Source organism: Asterias amurensis, chromosome 10, assembly GCF_032118995.1.
Source record: "Asterias amurensis chromosome 10, ASM3211899v1".
NCBI classification, from domain to species: domain Eukaryota; kingdom Metazoa; phylum Echinodermata; class Asteroidea; order Forcipulatida; family Asteriidae; genus Asterias; species Asterias amurensis.
In genome coordinates, this window is record NC_092657.1 from 489968 (window position 1) to 512519 (window position 22552).

Below are 22552 nucleotides of genomic sequence, written 5' to 3' on the forward strand. Positions count from 1 at the left end.
GCAGGGGGTCTATGGAGCAAGTTTGAAACTTGGCTTCTAACTACCGCTTCAACCTGACAACAACATTGTATGTAACCACTACCCAGCACCGATTAAATAAATAAAAAATAGATCATTAACAATTTCCCACTAGAATAGTCATTTGCATTGGTGTGTAAATGAAAAACTTTCGTGAGATGAAAGTTTTAATTTATGGGGACGAAAAAAGAAACAATTGAAATACATCTATGTACCTTTTTAAAAAAATCGAATTAAATTCAATATTAATTAATTCAAAAATAAATTATTGCACATGTCAAATCAAATGAACAACTAATAGTGGCTGTGTGATACTATGAAAACGCTTAATGAATAAATAATTATGAAACAAAATAATAGTATGTACAAGTTAAAACTCAGTTCAAAAACATGAATACATTGGCAATAAAGTTGTTGGGAAAAAAATGAGATTAGCTATTGAAGAAATCATAAAACAATTCAATTCACCTGTTACTATATTAGATAAATAAGAAAGAAAGAACAACAAGCATAAGTAATTTGCGAGTTAGATTTGCATGTCTGGTTCAGTGAGTTGCTAAAAAACAATTTTCTGCTTAAATTTGAGTTAAACAAAATAGTTAGTGGCCTGACGTTTAAACCCTAGCAGAGTCTTTCTCAAAGGCTAGTATGCAACAGCAAGGTATATTTCCTAAGTATCATTTGAAACTTTGCATGGTGGAAATAAGATATAGAAGAGTTTGCGGTAACACCATGTAATAACAATCTCTAAATGAGTTGGGGTGGTTCTGAAAAGAAGACGATCAGAGCATACTGATCGAAACGTTGAGTTAATCTAACGGTTCTTTTCAGAACCACCCCAACTCATTTAGAGATTGTTATTATATGGTGTTACCGCAAACTCTTCTATATTCTATTTCCTAAATTAGATTTTCTCATACTAATGAGACACTCTCTAAACTTGTTGAGCTCTTGTTATTTTAAACAATATTTCTATTGATGTTTCGTGACGACATAAAGTTTATAAGGTCTCATTTGAACAGTGTAGTATTTTGCCTACCAGAAAATGCCCTGGAATGCACAGGTAAACTGTTTAGTGAACTAAGTGACAGGGTTTTCACTTAATGACTTACTATTTTGAACTGAACAGAGAACATTTCTTCTAGGCAGTTACTACTCCAAACCTAATGAGCACCACTTTGAAGTTTTGCACATTATTTCTATTAAAACATACATGTACATGTAATTCTTTTTTTTGGGCCAGGAACCACAATATTGTATTAAGGCAGCAACGAATTTTTGTTTCTTGTAAATGTAGGGGGGGGGGTGAGATATGGTTTTTTGACATTGTCAAACATGAACAAACACAATCCATGAGCTGCACGTTTAACTCTTGTAGCACAACCATGCATTACAATATTTGGTCCCTTTTTGTTACAGAAAAGAAATTATCAAAATATTCAAAACTTATTAATCATATTATTTTTCACAAATAAAATAGGGGGGGCAGGTTGATGGAAAAGCTACTGCAAGAGTTACATACATGCTTTAAATTTGATTGGTTAATTGGTTATAGGATTTGGGGATGTGCATTCATTGTCTGAAATGTATCGTAAAAAAACTAGGCATTAGTAAAAACACTGATTATGGTTCATTCATGCAGTATGGCCTTGGAAGTCGCTTGTGTTAACAGCTCCAGAGCACAAGTGTCACTACCAGGATTGTAACCCACACTCTGCTGCTGACAACCACCTATGACCTTTGACTAAACTAACTTATAATCTTAATGCACAGATTGACTAAGCATGTTGTGAAAAAAGCTCCTTATGCTTGAATTGTATGCAATATAGAATAGAGTTTTGAGCAAGTCAGCCGCTAAGCAAATACATGTATTTATGCTTAGCGTCTGTTAAAGTCCCTTGTGCATTAATTTAACAATACAGCATTACAGCCTAAAACCTCATCATAATCAAATCTCCTCAAAAAACGCCAACTTTACTTTAGAACAACCTTAACGAGAAAAGTGATTTTTTAAGAAGAAACTTTCTATTTAGCCAATAGTACTAATATCAATAAACACTCTGTCAAACACCTCGCTAAGTGCGCTATAATAACGATATTTATAATAACGATATTTAAACCAACATAGTACCCTATGGGCTCGCTACCAATCAAACACTTATTGCGATATGTACACACACTCACCTTCTCTCTCTCAGAATTTAAAAAATGGTGCAGAATTCTTCAAAATTTGTAATAAGAACAGTTAATCTAATATTCACATCTTTGATGTCATGCAAAATACAGATAGTCAAGTTACCATCAAACACTTAAAACATTCTTCAATTCAAAATTCAAGTTTGTACTTATTTTTATAGGTACATAAAGTTTAAAGCATATTTCAGTGGGCTTCTATAATCAGAGCAATTCTTCAACAGTTTAACACAGAACAAGTTGGTAAAATATTATTCACAAAACCAATAATGCATGCGTAGATAAAAGTACATCAGTGGGCAATATTAACAGGCATTAATTAATTCTTTGTTTCATACAATGAGGTTTATTATTTACCCAATGGGTGACTTTCTCCTTAAAAAGTTTAATCATTGCCATTAGTTTCATCATTTTAGACAGGTCCTTTATTTTAGACAAGTCCATTATTTTAGACCAGTCTATTATTTTAGACAGGTCCATTATTTTATGGGTCCAATATTCTAGACGAGCCAAATATTTTTGATGAGGTCCATAGTGGCATTCTTCGGTATCAACAGGTGCTATGACCTTTGACCTTTGGTCAAATTGCTGGTAACATACAATACACAGTCACAGATGTGTAAATGCTACTTACATCATAATATATATGATTCAACCACAATACAAGTACGAAAACGAAAAACAACAAAGTTTGGTTGTGTCCAAATTATTGGCTCGGGCAAAACACCAGGCCTTGAAGTTCACTCTTGAAGGGGCACAGCAAATGTCCTTAGATATGGGGCACTACTATGGAGAACATTTTGAACTTTGCCAAAGGGCACCAAAGCAAAAGCACCGGGCAATTGCTTTGAGTGCCGTGGGTTGAGCTATCGGGTTTGAGATGTGTGTCTAGCTAGACGTAGTGGCTGTGGTTTTGATTTGTTTTTTGAGACGTTGGGCATAGACAGCTTTTTATCCATCACTTTATAATTAATCCGAGTTGATTCTCCCAACTAAAAACCTTTAATTCCTCCTCATTTGAGGATAGTACAAACTTTCAGTGAGTTGTAAAAAGGTTATTTTAATTTATATTCTATCACTGTGGATAAGCACGATAGATTGATATCTACCCAGAATCCAATCAATGTGTAATGTGGCAAGGTCATTAAACTAGATCTAAACGATCGCACCAAAACCAAAACTATGTTATTTGGTAAAACCAGGGTTGAGAGTCACTGCTGGCAAAGAAAGTCCAAATTTAGGATTCAGATCTGAGGAGGTACATTGGAATGATAGAAATTGTACCTTTTGATAATAACCCCTGTGAATTATAGATTCCAAGGAGCTTTTGGGAACATTATCCTCAGTGCTAGAGGATGCGTCCATAAGCAAGACACTTAACCATTGCTTCGTCCTACGGATGGGACAGAAAGCCGTTGGTCCCATGTGTTGTGTAAACGCAAGTTAAAGAACCCAGTGCACTTATCATAAAGAGAAGGGGTTCACCTCGGTGTTCCTGGCCGGATTGGCAGCATATTGCGCCACAGCACCTTGTAAACCATTGTACATGGTGCTAAGGATTAGGTCTTATATCTCAAACTTCGTCCCACTCCTTGCAGGAATAATACCTGGCGCTTTGTATCCTTTGGCAAAAGGCGCGTTATAAATACGGTTATTATTTTTATTATGTTGAAATAATTGAATTTCAACCATTTTGAAACCAACTGTGTGTTAGACTTGACAGAGCTTTTGGGAACAGTTTCCTCCGAACTACAGAAGTAGATTAAAGAGTAGGGTTTCTTTATATGCGGACAAAAATAACAGCTGATTAACATCACAAGTCTGATTAAAAAGTCTGATTTCAGATAAAACTCTGAAAACTTTCCCATCCCTGTTAAATCAAAGTCCAAGAATTTTCCTTCATTGTGTCAAAGATAACACCTCTCCTAATCTTGATCCTAACAATTTCAAATAAACAGACTCTTCCTATGAAATATGTAAAGTACATTCACAGATGAAGTTCTTCACCAGGCCAAATTCTGATTTCAGATAAAACTCTGAACTTTCCCATCCCTGTTAAACCCAACTCTAACGACACAACTTGATTTTCCTACACTGGGTCAAAGATCAAAATCTTGGTCCCAACTATTTCAAGTTAATTGCTACAAAGCTAAAAACCAGTGCGCTCCTCCAATGAAATATGTAAATTACATTTACGGATGATTTTCTTCAACGGGCCAAATTATGTTTTCAGATAAAACTCTGAACTTTCTAATCTCTTCTTTAAAAACCCAAGTCCAGATTGATTTCCCTACATTGCGTCAAAGATCCAACCTCTCCCAATCTTGGTCCTAACTATTTCAAGTGAATGGCTACAAAGCTAATAACCGGTACGTTCATCCGCCATATGTAGAGCTATCCTCTTACATAACTCCGTTTCCGTCTCTTGAGGGAACAGACAAACCTCGTTCTGGGTCGTAGCAACCACTTTATAGAGACGCTGGAACAGACTGCACTTACGACCTCGGGTCTTCTTCAAATTGGAGATGAAGATATATTTGTCTAGATACGTTTCTCTCTCCTCTACGAAGCGAGTTGATCTACTCTTCTGTAATAAGGTCAAAGGTTAAAAAGGTCAATACCAAAGGTAAAAAAGGTCAATATAAAAGGTTAAAAAGGTCACAAAGTTCAGCATAATCATGGATTGATTTCACAAAGTAATATCAATAGAGCCTTAACCAAAATATAACAAAAACAGAATCAATTTGACATCAAAAATATAAAATAATCTCCTATACACAATTTTAGTCCTCCACTCAACAGTACACAAGACAAAATACACAGCACAGTCAGTTACTATTATGGGCGGAAGGTCAACGCAGTATGAGGCTGGCCACACTAAAGTTTATATAAGGAGGTTTAGCTGCACGTTCTGCGTAAACAATCATGAAAGTCAGGTACACACCGTCATGCAGGCATCATACATGACGTCTCCTAGAAACAACACATTTTGTTGACGTTCACGTTCACGTATTTGCTCGCAGAAAATGCAGCTAAACCTCCCTAATGATTCAATCAGCCCTAAAAATTTCAATTTTGTTTTCTGATAAAATGAGAATTTAAATACAGAACGATGAGGTTGGAAGGAGATATAGTATGGTTCTTAATCGGAGTCTATGAATATCAGCTTTCATTATTGCCATTGGATACAGGGAATAATACCAATATGGCCGCAGAATGATAATGGGTGTGTTCATATAGCTTCCCTGTGTCGACCCCGCTGTGCTCATTCGGGTGAGCCCTTGACAAGAGCTAATTGAACGATCACTCACCCTCTCGTGGTGACGTCATGCATCTCTGGGCAGCCCCAATCGACCCGTTCCACAACAGGGCACTTGGGGCTGACCTGGGAAGCTAATTGAACGCACCCACAGTGAATAGATTAATCTGAATGAATCTGTTTACCTTATCGGACTGAAAGGATAAAATGCTGGTGTCTGTAGCGTCCACTGCAAATGCTTCAACCAAAGGGGCAGACTTATCAATGTGCTTGCATAGAGCACCTAGTAATTTGTCCTGCAAAATAAAAATCAATCAATTTACATTGCTAATAATTAGCTGATGCAAACTGCTTACTAACCGAAAAGACTTGAAGACATTACGACCCTAGAGTCTTTCTCCTTTATATTGTGTGACTTCCAAACATGATAATAATAATAATTTAAATTAATAATACATTTTTATAGCACCTAATCTATTTCTGTAAAATACTCTAAGGTGCTTCACAAAAAAACTTGCACAATTATATTAAAATGCTCCCAAGGATGATTTACATAAGTATCAAAATGTACCAGGGAACAAATACATTAACAATTTAAAGTTAAATTACTATAAAAGCCTGCCGCCATCACAAGCCAACAGTTTACATGAATGTTCAGATATCTCAGGCTTGGAATTTCATCTTTTAGAGGGCAAGGCCATTTTCATTTTGCAAAGATTACTTCAATTGAAAAATCTTTAAGTCTGTGGGAGAATTGTGAAGGGGCACCAAGACCAAGACCAGGGGCAACATAGGCCATGACCTCTGTGGTCTGCATGCAATCCCAGGTCTGCCCCTGGTCGTTGCCTTGGTGCCCATTGTAGGTCCAGTTTCAGGCCTGACACTTTCAGAGAGGCAGTTGCCTCCATGCCCCTGGTCATTGCCTTGGTGCCCATTGATTTCCATGCCCTCTGCTCATTGCCTTGGTGCCCATTGATTCCCATGCCCTCTGCTCATTGCCTTGGTGCCCCTTGATTTCCATGCCCTCTGCTCATTGCCTTGGTGCCCCTTGATTTGTTCTAAATGAGACTTACTGCTGGTGCATTGTGTTCTTCTACCAGGCTCTTTAGTGACACCATCTGTAGCTCATAGCGATCCATGTCCAATCCTTCAAAATCATTTTGATCTGTCAACAAAAACAAAAGCAATCACAACAATTTAAATAATTGCAATGTGTTTTGATCCTAAGTGATGTCATTTCCCACTTAAGAGTTGGAACAATAACCTCAGCACCGGGGAGTACGGAGATCGAAGAGGAAAAAGTGTACATGTTGCAAGAAATCACTTTCTTTTCACAAGGCATAAATAAAAACTCTGAAGTTTCTCATCCCTGTCGTTTTAAACAGTGCCCTCTACTGTCCAACCAAAGGCAAACAATATGACAACCATATTGGTGGTTCTGATGTTAAAGAGTGCCCTCTAGTGGCTTACCAAAAGCAAATATGACCGCAGTATTGACGGTCCTGATGTTAAAGAGCGCCCTCTAGAATCTTACAAAAAGCAAATATGACAACCGTGTTGACGGTCCTTATGTTACAGAGCGCCCTCTTGTGTCTTACCGAAAGCAAATATGACCACCGTATTGACAGTCCTGATGGGTTCCAACTCCAGTTGATGACCGAAGAAATCACTGACCCGATGCCAGATGAGATCAGCAACCCCACACGCTACGTCGACCGTCACTAACCGCCCCAGATTGTTGAAGTAATGGAGGAAGTGCTTGACGCTGGATGTGTACAGAGCATTACGCCGCTGTGGAAATACAATAAAATATCACATAAACATGTGAAGTGAACTTGACGTCACAGCTGTCTTTGCTGAGAAAGTTTCGTAAGAGTAGAGCAGCGCATCTCTACTGTTGCGAATTGCCAGTTACCAATGTGTGACGCCAAAATTCACTTCGCCTTCGCAGGAAGTATGAATCCAGCTTTAAACATGGCCAACTGCATTTAGACATTTGTTCGGTTGCAATAACACTGATGTGAACGGGACTGTGTTAAGCTTCATGACTCATGGTGGCGTGGTCTAGTGGTTAGACTGCAGGACTTGCAATCACAAGGTTGTACATGTAGGTTCGAATCCCACTAAGCTAACCACTGATTTCACAATAACTAGATCAAGTATTGTTGTCTAGTTACATGTAGGTTCGAATCCCACCAAGCTAACCACTGATTTCACAATGACTTGATCAAGTATTGTCATCTAGGTACTGAATCACATATTCTTGATTTTTGCAACTCATTACCTGTGTTCTGCTCGTATCCGCTTCATCACTCTGTCCAGCTTCCTTCATCTTGTCTGGATGCTTAGCGCTATGGGCTGTTATCTGCTTAATCACCTTCTCTTCCGGTATGGCAAGATTTAAGGCAAATATATTGGGGAACTGTAAGAGACAGGATACCAGATTTCAGTTATTAGTAAAAGTAATAACAACTGTATTTCTAACACCTACAAAAAAAGTCTCTTAGCACTCAGCCGAACAAAAGAAAATTACATAAAAATACAATGAATTGAACAGAAATGTTATATAAAGACTCTTGAATTGTGCCTTTAAGCAAGGCACTTCACTATAATTGCTTTGAAGAGTTGGGAAGGTAATGCATTCTGCCCTACCAGCCAGGCTCCTAGTGGATGATACTCATGCCTTCATCATTATAAAATGTGAAGGGGGTAACCTTGCCTCAGCACAAGGCTCCTAGTGGATGATACCCATGCCTTCATCATTATGGAATCTGAAGGGGATAACCTTGCCTCAGCACAAGGCTCCTAGTGGATGATACCCATGCCTTCATCATTATAGAATGTGAAGGGGATAACCTTGCCTCAGCACCAGGCTCCTAGTGGATGATACCCATGTCTACACCCTTATGGAGTGTACAGCATGTACAGGGGGTAACCCTGTTTCAGCCCCAGGAGTAGGTGGCAACGTGCCCCTGGGGTGGCATTTGATCTGGGTCGATAGCCCAAATTAGTTAAGTGTAGTTGGCATCTTGAAGTGGCTGTCTGACCTTGTGAGTTTGGCTACATTATATCTCTTTAAAAAAAATTTAAAAAAAAAATTTCGGGGAAAAACCCCAACTCCTTACCCTCTTCTCAAAGTTCTTCATATCATATTCTGGTTCTTGGATGTATTTTTCACAGCGGAGTAAGAATCTGAGGTTGGGCATGATGTCAACAATGTGAGGGCGCTTTGCGTCTTTCTCAATCTCATTCCCTATCAGCTCCAAGATCCATTCCAACGACAGCAATGACTGGTTATCCTGAAACACACAAACAACAACAACATTTTATTTTGATGATTCTTCTCAAATTTGTTGATTTCTGAGAGGTTAACAAAACTGTAAGCCATGTCTTTCTTGCACTTAATTAAAGAGGACTTTCTCTGCTCAATGAAGACTACTATCATACGATGGTCCTCAGGGGAATACCCTCCTTCTGTAATTAATACAGTATGTCAAATGCAGAATGTTTTATTTTAAATTTATATACTGAGCCTATTATGTGTAAATGACTTCAGTGACTGTGAACTGACTAGAGGATAGGCAAATCCCTTTGGTAGTGAAGTGCAATGACCAGAGCTCAATTTCATCTGCTTTTAAAAGCACTGAATATTGCTTAATAATTCCTGCTTAAGCAGAAAGGAGCAGGATGTCAGTCACAGATAGTACATGTCAAATGGTGTTTTGGCTGGTAACCTTATTCTGCTAAGCATTTTGTTGCTGTGCTTACAAGCAGCACGATGATAATGGCTCTGGGCCAACATGTACTATACATTATACAGTACGCGCAAGGGTTGTGCCACTTATTATTGTAGGGAGAAAACAAAGTGTCTGCCTCATTAATATTTTGTTGGCCCTCAATCAGACAGATTTGAGAGCCGAATAAAAGGAGTGTACTTGTACATTATACTCAGTGTAAAAAATGTTGTCAAATAGCGACCTGGGGGTTGCCGACTAAAACAAATGGTCCTGTTTGCCCCTGAGGTGTAGGGACTGTTTTTTTAAGATTGATGCTTCCAGGTCATTTGCAATTAAACGCAGGGGTAGGCATAATACATTATAGGGGTGTTTTTCATTTGGCATGTTTGGAGGGGGAATAACGTGAAAGGGCTTGGGACTCTCCATATCAAATTGAGCCGAGAATAAAGTACAAGAGTTGATGGATGAATTTCTCTTTACTGTAAAAATCTGGTGAGACTTTGCAGTATTTTGCAACACTATATTTGAATATTTAGCATTTTGCAAGGTATCCTTGAGGAGTTTAATAAGTTGGATGAACCCCTAATGATATTGTTGTAGCAAGCTACACATACATGTACATGTACAGTACTAGGCCCACTGTACTAGTGTACTGTATTAAAGCACCAAACTATGTCATGTATGCTAGAACTAGAATCAGGTTAACCAGAATAAAGTTACGCCCTCGATTGGTTAAATAAGCGTGTGCGTATTCAGCGCTGAGCAACTCAACCACTAGAATGCGTTCTCTTTGTGTTGTTATCGTTATCATTTTCATTATCGCTGCAGTGTGACCACGCCTTTAACCAGTTTGGAAAAAGCTTGAGAGATAAAAATATGTCATTCAACACAAAGTGGTTAAACAGGTCAATTATTACAAATGAATTAAAGACCATGCACTCGTCTTGATTCAACATTTCCAAGACGAGTTGATCACATTATACAATTAGAATCCTCATTGCCATAGTGATTCGCATTGTGACATCACATTTCTGCTCAAGCAATTAAGATTTGGTTTTTGATATCAATCTTAGCTCTTTGTGCAATTTAGCCCTGGGCCTTCATTAGAATGGAAATAACTAATAAACCCAGACTGTTATGACGGTTTCATATTTTTCAATGTTAAAGTCTATGGGAAAACTTTTTAAAGGGGCACTAAGGCTAGACCAGGGGCAACAGAGGCAATTGCCTATGTGGCCTCCATGTCCCAGACATGTTGCTAGATAAAGTTTTATTATTGCCATTTGTTCATTACGTTTCAGTCTGCGCTTAATATCTAGTGAAGCATTACTTGGTGAAGGAAACTGATTAGGTTTGCAGACTTCAGTGAATAATTTCCACAAGCTTGCACTCGCCAAAATGAGTTTGCAATCAACAACAAGACAAGGTATTTCTTGTCCTTGCTCTATGGTCTACCATACAGCTTGAGCTTCCCTAGATCAATGTTTATCCAGTAAGGTTTATGTTGACATAATGTACCTCTCTGATCTATTTTCATGGTGGCTTGTCTGAAATGAAGCAGCACAGCATTCTCTATCACAGTGTAGGCCTAACAACTGAAAGTTTCAATCAGTAGGCTCTGATCAATTGTCTTCATCAGAAGATAGGAAAAAAACACCACAATAAAACTCTTGATCATGTACATGTACAGCCAGGGCCCAATTTCATAGAGCTGCTTTAAGCAAAACAATTTGCTTTAAAAGCAAAAAAATCTTTGCTTTGTAAAATCAGATTACCGGCTAAGACTCCACTTATTTGTTATGCTCAGTAAACAACAGCTTAATATAAGTCATTAGCAATGTACATGGCATGAGATTTTTGCCAGTAACATGTGTAAAATAAGCAAGCTATTTTCGTGCTTAAGCAAATTTTTTGCTTAAGCAGCTCTATGAAATTGGGCCCAGGACAGGAATACCTGATCAAGGGGGCCACCAGCAGCCGATTTTCACAAAATGCTTGAGTTAGGACGAGTAACCCGTCCTTACTTTGTGCAATGTGTCACTACGTATTTGAATACGGAACTGAACTCGTCCAAAGTCTTAAGATTAATCCTAAGTTAGGGAAAAGAGCTTGGTGAAATTGACGGCAGTCACAGTAGAATTTTTCTTGTTATTGTACACTCTACTGTACATTACACATCAATATGTCTGTGCACTCTATTCTGTCTGTGTACATATCGTCATGAGCTTGTTTGTTTGTTTTGGGATGATTTTCCCATCAAGGAATTTGGCAAACTCCCACAAGAGGATATAAACGCCAAGATCGCATCATCCTCTCCAAGATGGATTTGACAAGTAGGATTTAATCACATACTTGCCCTTAAATTAAGTGACTAGCCAGCAGGGAGGACCAGTTAGTTTGTTATTCCACTAATCAATCAACTCATACACTTTAAGAAATAAGGATTCTCTTCAACACCCAACTAGCCAGCCAGAGCACTTGCAAGGAATTTTGATTTTCCCTCAGGAGTGTTTAACTGACATTTGGACACCAGACCAATGTTAATTGAGAGAACCTTGCATTATTTGTTCCAACCATTTTTGTACTACATGTACATGACAGATTGATAATAGGGAGCGAACGGATACGCTAGCGAACGCATACGCATACTTTAAGCTATCCGTAACCTACTTACAACATGTAGCACGCACGATATCAATGTCGTCTGCACGTATAGCGGATAGCGGGTAGCGTATGACGTCATAATGATGACATATCTGTCGCACTAACCGTATCCCTATTGAAGGATAGCACGTTTCTTTAAGCTGTTTTTCCAATGGTGAAGGTCTGCCCAACACATTTTCATCTTGATACAATGTATGTAGTACACAACTTGAGGAGTATGTTGATATACTAGATGTCAATTTGAAACAGCACAGGTTTTGCAGCAATCCAACATTGAGGGACACTTCTATTTATTTAATAGATAGAAATATGTCTTACTGTGCAGAATGGAAGACCCAAGGACAATGGTGGTAATTATCTGACTAACTCAAAGTTCAAGGTTTTACAGCAGATTCTACCATCTGTAAACAGGATGAATTATAAGATACTTTGACTATAGGCCTCCATGTACACATACATAGTAGCATACCATCTTCCGTAACACTGACAGTAAATTAATAAGTCTTCAATTCAATATAATAATGCATTAGGAATTTTCAATCCAGGGTAATGGACAATGGTTTCTCTAATATAAATATAAATATAGAATTCCATACAGTAGTACAATGCATTACATCACGCAGAAAGCAAATTCATTTTTGAATATCTTAATCTCCATAATTCCAGTCCACTGACTGACCTTTATTATTTAACAAGCTGTGTTCATCCCCATGGGAGGAATTATGCGTGAGGTGTGGGTATAAATGGCTGTATGACAGCTGACTGATATAACTCAGCCAGGCATGGAATATGGAATGGGTCTACTGAAGCCATGGTTCCACTCAGGACATGGTCTCTAATGCCACCTGGACCCAAAAATTCATAAAGTTGCTTTAATAAAGACCATACAAAATACCCCCCTTCAGCCATCTACATTTAAAAGATCATGTATTAATTAGTACCTTACCATATTCCTAGATTTTTACACGGATCTTGTACAGTATTTGAGAAAAAAATGAAATTCGCGGCGAAAAATTGGTGGCAGCAAACATATTGCCAAAATTAGTGACTTAGCTGGAAGTGTGGTTTCTTCGGGTTTACTCGCTGCCGCCTGCACACGACCATGCACAGCAATGGTCTGGTTACTTCAGATCAAACTCACAAAAATTATTTTAAAAATCATCATATAAAATGCCCCAGAAATGCCGCAGATTGCACGGTAGGGCTATTAATACCAAAGTTGAATCGAGTTAAAAACATTCTAATGACCTCATTTCGTCACAACATCAAAAATTTTGTTCATGGTTTTGAAAATGTCCCCCAGTTTATAACAAATCTGGGGGAGGACCTGATTTATCATCATGCAAGCAGTCAGCAGACAAAGTAGAAGAAGTGTGTGGCAGAGTGTGGACTGGATGTCAAGGGACTTGTGATAATTGAACGTGTAACTGTTCACATGATCCATCTGCCGATGTTATCAAATTACTGCTGTGTGTGTGAATCAGGAATATAACTACATATCAATGCAAAGTAATGCAAGTGGGTCAGGGATTCCAAAAGGCTGCTACGTAAATTAGTAACGTCTCCTTGTTAGGCTTTAAAAGGGACGGAACATTGGTAATTACTCCTTAATTAATGACTATAAAAATCTCATTGCCTAATTTGATTTTCTCTGATTCTAATACATGATATGTAACTGAGACTGTTTAAAGCCATTGGACACTTTCGGAACAGAAAAAAAAAAAAGTTCACAGATTTACAAATAGTTTACTGGGTTTACAGAAGGTAATGGTGAAAGACTTCTCTTGAAATATTATTCCATGAAATGCTTTACTTTTTTTGAGAAAACATTAGAACAATATCAATTCTCGAGAATTACGGATTTATTCTAAACACATGTCATGACACTGCGAAACGTGCGGAAACAAGGTTAGGTTTTTTGTTATTTTCTCCCGACTCCGATGACCAATTGAGCCAAAGTTTTCACAGGTTTGTTATTGTATATATATAATTAGATAAGTTGTGATACACGAAGTGTGGGCCTTGCACAATACTGTTTACCAAAAGTGTCCAATGGCTTTAAGGGGAATCAAAATTGGTCCTTTTCAGATTGTGTGTACATGTATTTCCAATTTCAGATTATTTTGTGTGTGTGGACGTTACAGTTGTAGGCCTACAACTCCAGTTTTCCGGAAATTACATTCATCATGTTCATGCAAAGATGTCTAGCCACTTTTTCAATCCAAGACTACAGTACAATGTTGTAAATACACACTGATCCCAAGTACTTTATGTGTACGTATTGTTGACATGGTTGATTGATGTAAATTAAATAGACATTTAATGAGACTAGCGTTCACTGCAAGCTTTCTAAATTAAGCAATTAGCCCACTCATACCATTGTATACTGTACGAAAACCAGACATGGGACCTAATTACATTCACGTAATAGAGCTGTTTTTTCATTATAACCCACTTACATTGTACATGTAGATACCAAAGGATTTCACAAAAATGATTGTAAGTGTCTTGCATAATGACATAAATGTCTCGAACCCACACTCTTCTGATCAGAAACAACAACGTCTTGAGTCTAGTGTGTATCAACCAACAGTCACAACACCAAGTACGTGTACGTACATTCAAGCATGTCCTCCGCACGCACCCCCCCCCCCCCCCCCCCGCAAATAAAAAATTAAAAATATTAAAACAGTTTGAAATCTGCCTGATGATTGCACTGTCTATGAAAGATCACAAGCCTGGAATTTCATCTTTGAGACCTCTAGCAAGGCATTTTTAATTTTGCACTGGAAAAAGGGGCACCAACATGACCAAGGCCAAGACTAGGGGCAACAGAGGCAATGTCCTACGTGACCTCCAGGTACATCCAGACCTGACATCAGGGCATTCACAATGGCAGTCGTAATGCCACAGTAATGTTTTAGTGCCACATAAATATTCCCTGATCGCCTCTTAAAGTGAGTATCTGTATGAAGTTCTTAACAGTTCTTAAGAGGCTGAGTTGGAAACCTCCTTAGGGAATTTAGTCAGTGATATTTACATTATAAATTAGCCGATTCCAACAGCTATGAATTTCATAAATATTAAATAACAGTAGAGGCTTCTGTGTTGCTGACGTACATCAGGCACCCTACATGTACATGTATGACTTGTGATCTTGTGCGACATTTCTATCTTTGTTTGATGGAATACAAAAATATGTTTTTACCGTAATCAAATTCCATGTTACTGTTATAAATCCTGAGTCATCCTCACACATGCTTGGATGTACACTGTACACGTTCATGTAACATAGATAGAGTAGCGTCAGTAGCCTATAATGTGTAGGCCCCTACTGAGACAGATATTTTCCTTCTGGATTTATTTCATTATTTTTTCAAGCATGTTAAGGGAGCTTCCCATTGTCAGCTGATACTTCCAAGAGGCAGAGGGGCAATGGAGGCACTTGTCATTGCCTTGATGCCCCTTGAAAGTTTCAGGCCCGTTACTTCACAGAAGCAACCAAGAAAATGCCTCCATGTCCTTGGTCATTGCATTGATGCACCAGTTTCAGGTCTGATACTTCACAGAGGCAATTGCCTCCATGTCCCTAGTCATTGCCCTGATGCCCCTTGAAATGTTCCAGTTTCAGGCCTGATACTTCACAGAGGCAATTGCCTCCATGTCCCCAGTCATTGCCTTGATGCACCAGTTTCAGGTCTGATACTTCACAGGGGCAATTGCCTCCATGTCCCTAGTCATTGCCTTGATGCCCCTTGAAATGTTCCAGTTTCAGGCCTGATACTTCAGAGAGGCAATTGCCTCCATGTCCCAGGTTATTGCCTTGATGCACCAGTTTCAGGTCTAATACTTCACAGAGGCAATTGTCTCCATGCCCTTGGTCATTGCCTCCATGCCCCTGGTCATTGCCCCTTGAATGTTCTAGTTTCAGGTCTGATACTTCACATTGCCTAGGTACCCCCTTGACACATCCCCAGACAGAAGTTTACAATATTCCTCATTGGAATGCGTTGTCCAACGGAGAAACCCTTTCAAGAACGAAGCATCACGCCTGCTTTGTGATTGTACCAAGTCAGTGTAAACATGCAATTGATTTGTACATCTGCAATCTGCATTCTGTGATACTGTTCCAGCCGTTTTAATTCTGTCCTACATCCAGCTCTGATCATCCAGACACTGCAAACTACCACAAACAACAACGTACTAAAGGTGACTGAAGCTTAGCCCTTGAAATAAAGTAGGAATACTTTATTGATTACAAGGTCTAGATGTGCAATACGTACACATGTTGTATGCTCTTTTTACACTTCAGGCAATTTATTCACAAATTTCCAGATTTTCCCCAAGGGCTAAAACAAAATCGGAAAACAGACATTTAAAATCATGTCTGCTGAAGGATGTGTGCATGCGTGGACTATCCAAATGTAAGTCTTTTGAGGACTGTAATGTCTGTGGAGGACTCAACAACAAATTATATGGACATGTAATTAATTTAACAATGATCAGAATTGTTTAATGCATGATTACTTCTTTTTTACACGTAGTTTCAATGTCATTTTGGATACCCCCCCCCCAAACGTGTGTGTGTGTGTATGACATTTAAACACGTCACGTTCATACAGAAAATTTTACTTTATCACTGTTAAAATATCAGGGGTTAAAGAGTCGCGGCTGATGATCCAAATCGGAAACTGGGTCCTGATCTTAAGAGATACAGATTGTACAAACTGGCTCTCTTGCCACCTTTTGGTAACACATAAAATTATAGATTCCAATGAGCTTTTACGGCATGTACATGTACATGTATCTGCCCGCGGCCAGGCTTGTTTCCTCAGTACTTTGCTTAGTGTTTTTACATATTTTTAATCTTGTTAAAACTATTGTATTGCTTTAAAAGCAAATTTGTTGCTTAAGCAGCTCTATGAAATTGGCCCCAGTTGTTACGCTTACATGCTTAGAGCTGCTTGAGCAGAAAATGTTGCATATAAAGTTTCTGCTTAGCAAAATTAATCAGGATACCGGTCACAGATTGTACATAATGTGATATGACATTTTGGCTGGTAACCTTATTCTGGTAAGCATAGTTTTTGTGTGCTTAGCTAATTTTTGTGCTTAAACATCTCTATAAAATTGGGGCCAGGTTGAAGTGGATTTGTGTCCCCTTGACATACCTTGAGCATCTCAGCTAGTCCTTTAATTTAAGCTTTTTTGAATTTGGACACAGCTTGGCTGGTAAGCAATTTCTGCTATTTCTGTGCTTAGCAAGTTTTTGCTCTAATGTATGAAATTGGGGCCAGTGGATCTAACGCACCTTAAGCATCTCAGCCAGTCCTTTAGTACTCTGTATAGCCATTACATTCTGCACTTTCTTAGGTAGTTCCTTCAAGATGAGATCCTCGGCAATCAGCGCTCTAAAGCCATACATATGGACGAGGTCATCAACGATGCGACCCTTCTTGGATCCTGGACCGCCTGCAGGGTGACAAGGGAGGTTGAGAATGGAAACAAATTATTGCTATAGAGCATTAATATCAAGGGTATGGTGGAGGGATCTGGATGCTTTAAAGGGAAAGTTAAGTACATTTTACTAAATGGTTTCACTTGGTTTACCGTAGCATTTTAGTGCGCACAATGCAGAGGTTTTGAATAGTACTTTTTTTAAATGTGTATTCTGTTTTCTTTAAATATGAGAAAATATTATTAGCTGTTCCAAACTGCTTACCAACCAAAGGAACCAATGGTACATGTTTAAATGCAAAACAAAAAATGGCCTGGATACACTTTTGCAAGGGATTATATCAGGGCTCCAACGCGTGTACACTGGACCAAAGGCCAACCCCAGGTCTGCGAGTTTAGGGTTGGGCCAGTGAATTGACGACTGACCAAGTCCGGTCGGTCTTTTGTTTGTAAATTGAATTAATACGGAAATACCCCACAGTTGAGTATATTTTTATATTTAAAAAATAACTTCTTTGAAGTGTAAAAAAAAAAAAATAATAATGAATATTCCGTATATTATTCTTGTATGTTTTATTTTATGATCTGCCTGCCATTAGTAATAGTACTATTGTTTTGTTCATAGAGGCTGAAATTCTCCCACATTGTCTCCTCAATAAGCCACCCTGTGCATTGAAATTATCCCAATAATGGTCTCAATAAGCCAACCTGTGCATTGAAATTCCCCTAATATTGTTCTTGATAAAGCTAGCCAGCGCATTGAAATTCCCTTAATATTGTTCTTGATAAAGCTAGCCAGCGGATTGAAATTCCCTTAATATTGTTCTTGATAAAGCTAGCCAGCGCATTGAAATTCCCTTAATATTGTTCTTGATAAAGCTAGCCAGGGCATTGAAATTCCCTTAATATTGTTCTTGATAAAGCTAGCCAGCGCATTGAAAGGAAAACCCTGCATAAAAGTCAACATAAGATTAGAATAGACTGGCCTCCAGGCCAACAATCCCCACTCAAGCATAATAAAGCCAACATCTGTAAATCAATGGCACAATATGCAATTCGAAAATTATAAAAACATAATATCAAACAGATTTAGGGGAAGATTTGTTTTAAGTAGCGCTATGGAATTTTAACTGGATTTAATTTGAAGGATTTTTTCAACACAGATATGTGGGGAGATTTAATTAAAGGTACAACTTAAACAAATTGTTTGAAAGATCAAGGGGGTACATACGCATACGTGTACAACATCATGAATAAATTGAAATACCAACCGTCAAAAACAACACACAAACAAACCAACAATGTTTAAAGATTTTATCAAATTTTCAGATCATTGTTTGTTTTTGTTTGTTTAGATGATCTTCCCAACAACAACGCAAACGCTCCCGCAAGGGGTGTTAACACCTGTCAATAGACAATCTCTCTCAATACAAACATTGGTTTATCATCTATGATTATAAGTGGCACAAATCAATAAGTTGCGATTCAATTACTAGACGCCAATGCACTGAGTTTGTGCATGCTCGTATCAGGCTTTTGTACATCTTTCACAACTTACATGTAGTCGGTGTAAAAATCTGAAATAGCACTAAAGTTGCGTGCAAATTACACATAAAAAAGTACACAGCGACAAAAATTATGTACCAGTACAATAGACATTACACAAGGGATGGCAACTGTGTACTCTGTTCATTTCCCCCTGGAAAAATTGCAACAAGCATAAATTGAACATGGGTAGAGGTGGGGAAAAGTTCCCCAGCAATTTCCAGAGTTTCATTTCTTGCGAACAAAGCTATTTGTTTACAAATTATTTAATAACACACCGATACATAAACAGGAAAATAAAAACTCAAAGAAGGGATCTTCTAAACAACGTTTACAGATATTAAATATATGTTTGTGTTGTATTTTCTCCATTGGTTATCGTCTTTACAAGTGTTAAGTGTGGAAACGGTTGTACATCTTTTCTGTATGCTATTTTGGTTCTGGCATTATTCCAAACTTGAAATTCCAATCAGACAACACTTGGTCAATCATTCATAACAGAGTGTAGAAAATGAAGTCTCTCTACTGACTCCATGTGATGTCATTTCTGTATTTAATACTCAGCCTTGAAAACACCATGCTGCATAATTAAATTCCATCTTCGGTGAAAGCATTAACATAATATTGTTATAATAAAACAATAAAGTACAGGGTGTTGTACGTATACAGACCTGCAATATACTTGAATAACATTTTCAATGTAATTCAAACAGAACTGAGTTATCCTTTCGTAACGAAAAAAATGTATGCAATGTGATGTCGATTTCTGTTGGACCATCTTAGGGGGCATCAAGGCACAAGCAGGAGCAACAAGGAAATTGCCTCCAGTGCCTTGAAGAAGTAAGTTTCAAGCCCTTCAGGCCCGAACCCAATTTTATAAGGTTGCTTAGCAGAAAATGCTCTTAAGCAAATTGCTCAGCTCAGCAATATGAGTGGGGCACCAGTGGTAACAGAAATGTTGGCTTGTAGCCTGTTTCTGCTAAGTAGCATTTTTCTCTGTTAAGCAAGATTTTGTGATTACAGGGCCCAATTTTATAGAGCTGCTTAAACACAAAATTCTGCTTTTAAAAGCAAAATAATACATGCTTAGTAAAATCAGAATACCAGCCAAGACTCCACTCATTTGTTAATGCTAAGTAAACAATAGCTAAATACCAGTCACAAGCAATGTCTATGGCATGAAATTTTGGCCAGTAACATGTGTAAACTAAGCAAGCTATTTCCGTGCTTAAGCGGCTCTATTAAATTGGCCCCTGGGCTGCTTCACAGGGTGCCATGTAATGTGCGCGCATAAAGCAGTATCAATGTATTGGCCTCTGCCCACTCTCATCAAGCTCACTGTCTGATTAATACTATGTGAAAATGATGTGTTGATTACAAAACAGGATGTTTTTATTATTCTGTGACTGATAGTTGATAAACACTATCATTACAATACCCTTTAATTTAATATTCCGCTCAGTCTTACCCAACGTATTCCACACTGTCCATGTCTAATGAACATTGTGCATTTTAATCAGCCACTTTCCAATAAAGTGTTACTAATGTATCCATATGCACGCACACGCACGTGAGTAAACAAAGTGTGTTTTCAACTCTAAAGTCTTTCTAGTGTGGGAAGCTACGGTCCAATGGTTGGCACACAAGAATAAAATGTGGACGGCCTGGTCTACAGATTAAAGCTAGGGCAGTCTGCCAATGTAAATCATTTCAAAACATTCTAATTTTTCTTGAAAATAACAGCTGGATACTAAGGGATGGTCCTTATTTGCTTTTTTATGGGAATATGAATCATTGGTCTACATACAGATCACAAAATATTTAATCATTAGTTTAAAAAAATGTTTTCATTTTTAACTTAAATTCTTTTTAACAATAATTAGACCTGCAAATTTGTGTAATACCAAAACATTTCATACAATATGTACGAGGTGAGAACAGACTTTACATATAATTGATGTTAAATTTGCATCGGGGATAAAGAATATTAATTTTGGTTTTTAGCCATACGTAGATCAGGGCTCGAGACTTTACATACTCAGGGCTTGAGGTCAGTGTGTCTAGCATCAGGTCAGTAAACTTTTAAATGAAGAGACAAGTCCGGCAGAAGTCAAAGACTTAAATGAGAATTTTAAATATTCTCTCAGTGCTTGTTAAAAAAAAATTCTTCTAATTATTCATTGACAACCACATTCACATTGCACTACTAGATTCTACAAACTGTACATAAACTTCACATGTTTTGTTTTATTTGATGTTGCCATCCAATTGAAAATGAAGGCATTAAATGATTAATGTTGGGATGGGGTGGAGGGGTCGGATCCTTAGTGCATTACTTTCTTCTTTATTTCTTCTACACGTACTTTGGTACTTGGCATAGTCCTTCAGTCAGGATGCAAACGCCATTGTTTGTTTAGAAACATGAGACCTGACAGACAGTAAGGTGGGGGGGGGGGGTAACACTAACAAATTTACAGTACTAGAAATACAACTTTTTATGAACAATTATTTTGTATGTTTTGTAGGAGCAAGAAAAATCTTAACTCTAATGGTCACTTCTTCGTCATGACAATAAGGGATCAACAATAACCAGTCAAAAAGATTATAATCATAGGGTTTAAAAATAAAATATTGTATGCTATTTAAATAAATTATTAAATTTAACTTTCGACCAATCGCACAGCATAGGTAAACACTATTGTCCAAAGGCCCACAACTTAATATAAAATAACAAACCTGTGAACATTTAGGCTCAATCGGTCATCGGTGTCGGGAGAAATAAACGAGAAAACCCACCCTTGTTTCCGCAAGTTTCGCCGTGTCATGACAAGTGTTTAAAGTGTGGTTAACATGTTATTGCTCAAATTGCAAGATGTCAGTGCAAGTAATCAATTAATAACGGAGACGGGCGTTCCACCCACACACCAGGGCTGAATAGTGAATATGATATGAGCTATTTATTTGTATTAATATGTTTGTTTACTTTAAAAAATAAAATGACAATCATTATCAATGCAATGTTAATATTATTAACTTAGCAAAGGATGGCTCAACTTTTTGTTTTAATTTAAAACTTTTATTTCAAGTTATTCAACATGTTAAAATGCAACAAGCATGACTCAGACTGTGACAAGAGACTGAGCTGTTGAGTCAACTATTATTAATTGGGATTTTGGCAACTGAACATTATATAATTAATTTGTCTTCGAGCATGTCGAGTAAAATGTAATGTATGTACTTACCAAACACGAAGACAACGAGTGTTTCATCCTTAGAGACTTCTTCAACATGTTGACCGACCCGAATGCTCACTTTTGGACGGCGGTGAAAAAAACCGTGCTCCTCCTCCTTTCGCCCCTCGGTTTCCGAGCTATTTCCACAACCCATTTCTCGACAAAGTCTCAGATTTGCAGAGCAAAAAACATCACTAAACAACTTTTTAAGAACTTTAGACGATCAATTCGGAAGAGCTTTCGTGTAATTTTAAAGCAATTAGCTAGAACACCGTTGTATTTGCCGTGATATTTAGAAGAGGATCGCCCACTTTTACGGACGGTGCAAGTTCAGAGCGCAGCAGACATCTCATTTTAATTTTTCCAAAATGGCGGCTTCGTGTTGCCATGAGGCTCGTTCCAACGTGACATTTTGTCATACATTATCCATTAAAAATTAACAACTA

General features: G+C 37.9%; 1 protein-coding gene across 1 annotated transcript; it reads right to left on the reverse strand.

Annotated features, from left to right (window-relative positions):
• Positions 1 to 860: 860 nt before the first annotated feature.
• Positions 861 to 22469, reverse strand: LOC139942894 (uncharacterized). Its single transcript, XM_071939702.1, has 8 exons — positions 22116 to 22469; positions 17183 to 17343; positions 8596 to 8769; positions 7755 to 7892; positions 7069 to 7261; positions 6544 to 6635; positions 5656 to 5766; positions 861 to 4798 (listed from the first exon to the last, which is right to left on the reverse strand). The coding sequence occupies exons 1-8, from the start codon at positions 22258 to 22260 to the stop codon at positions 4571 to 4573; spliced, it is 1242 nt and encodes a 413-aa protein (XP_071795803.1). The 5' UTR covers positions 22261 to 22469; the 3' UTR covers positions 861 to 4570.
• Between the last annotated feature and the right edge of the window lie 83 nt (positions 22470 to 22552).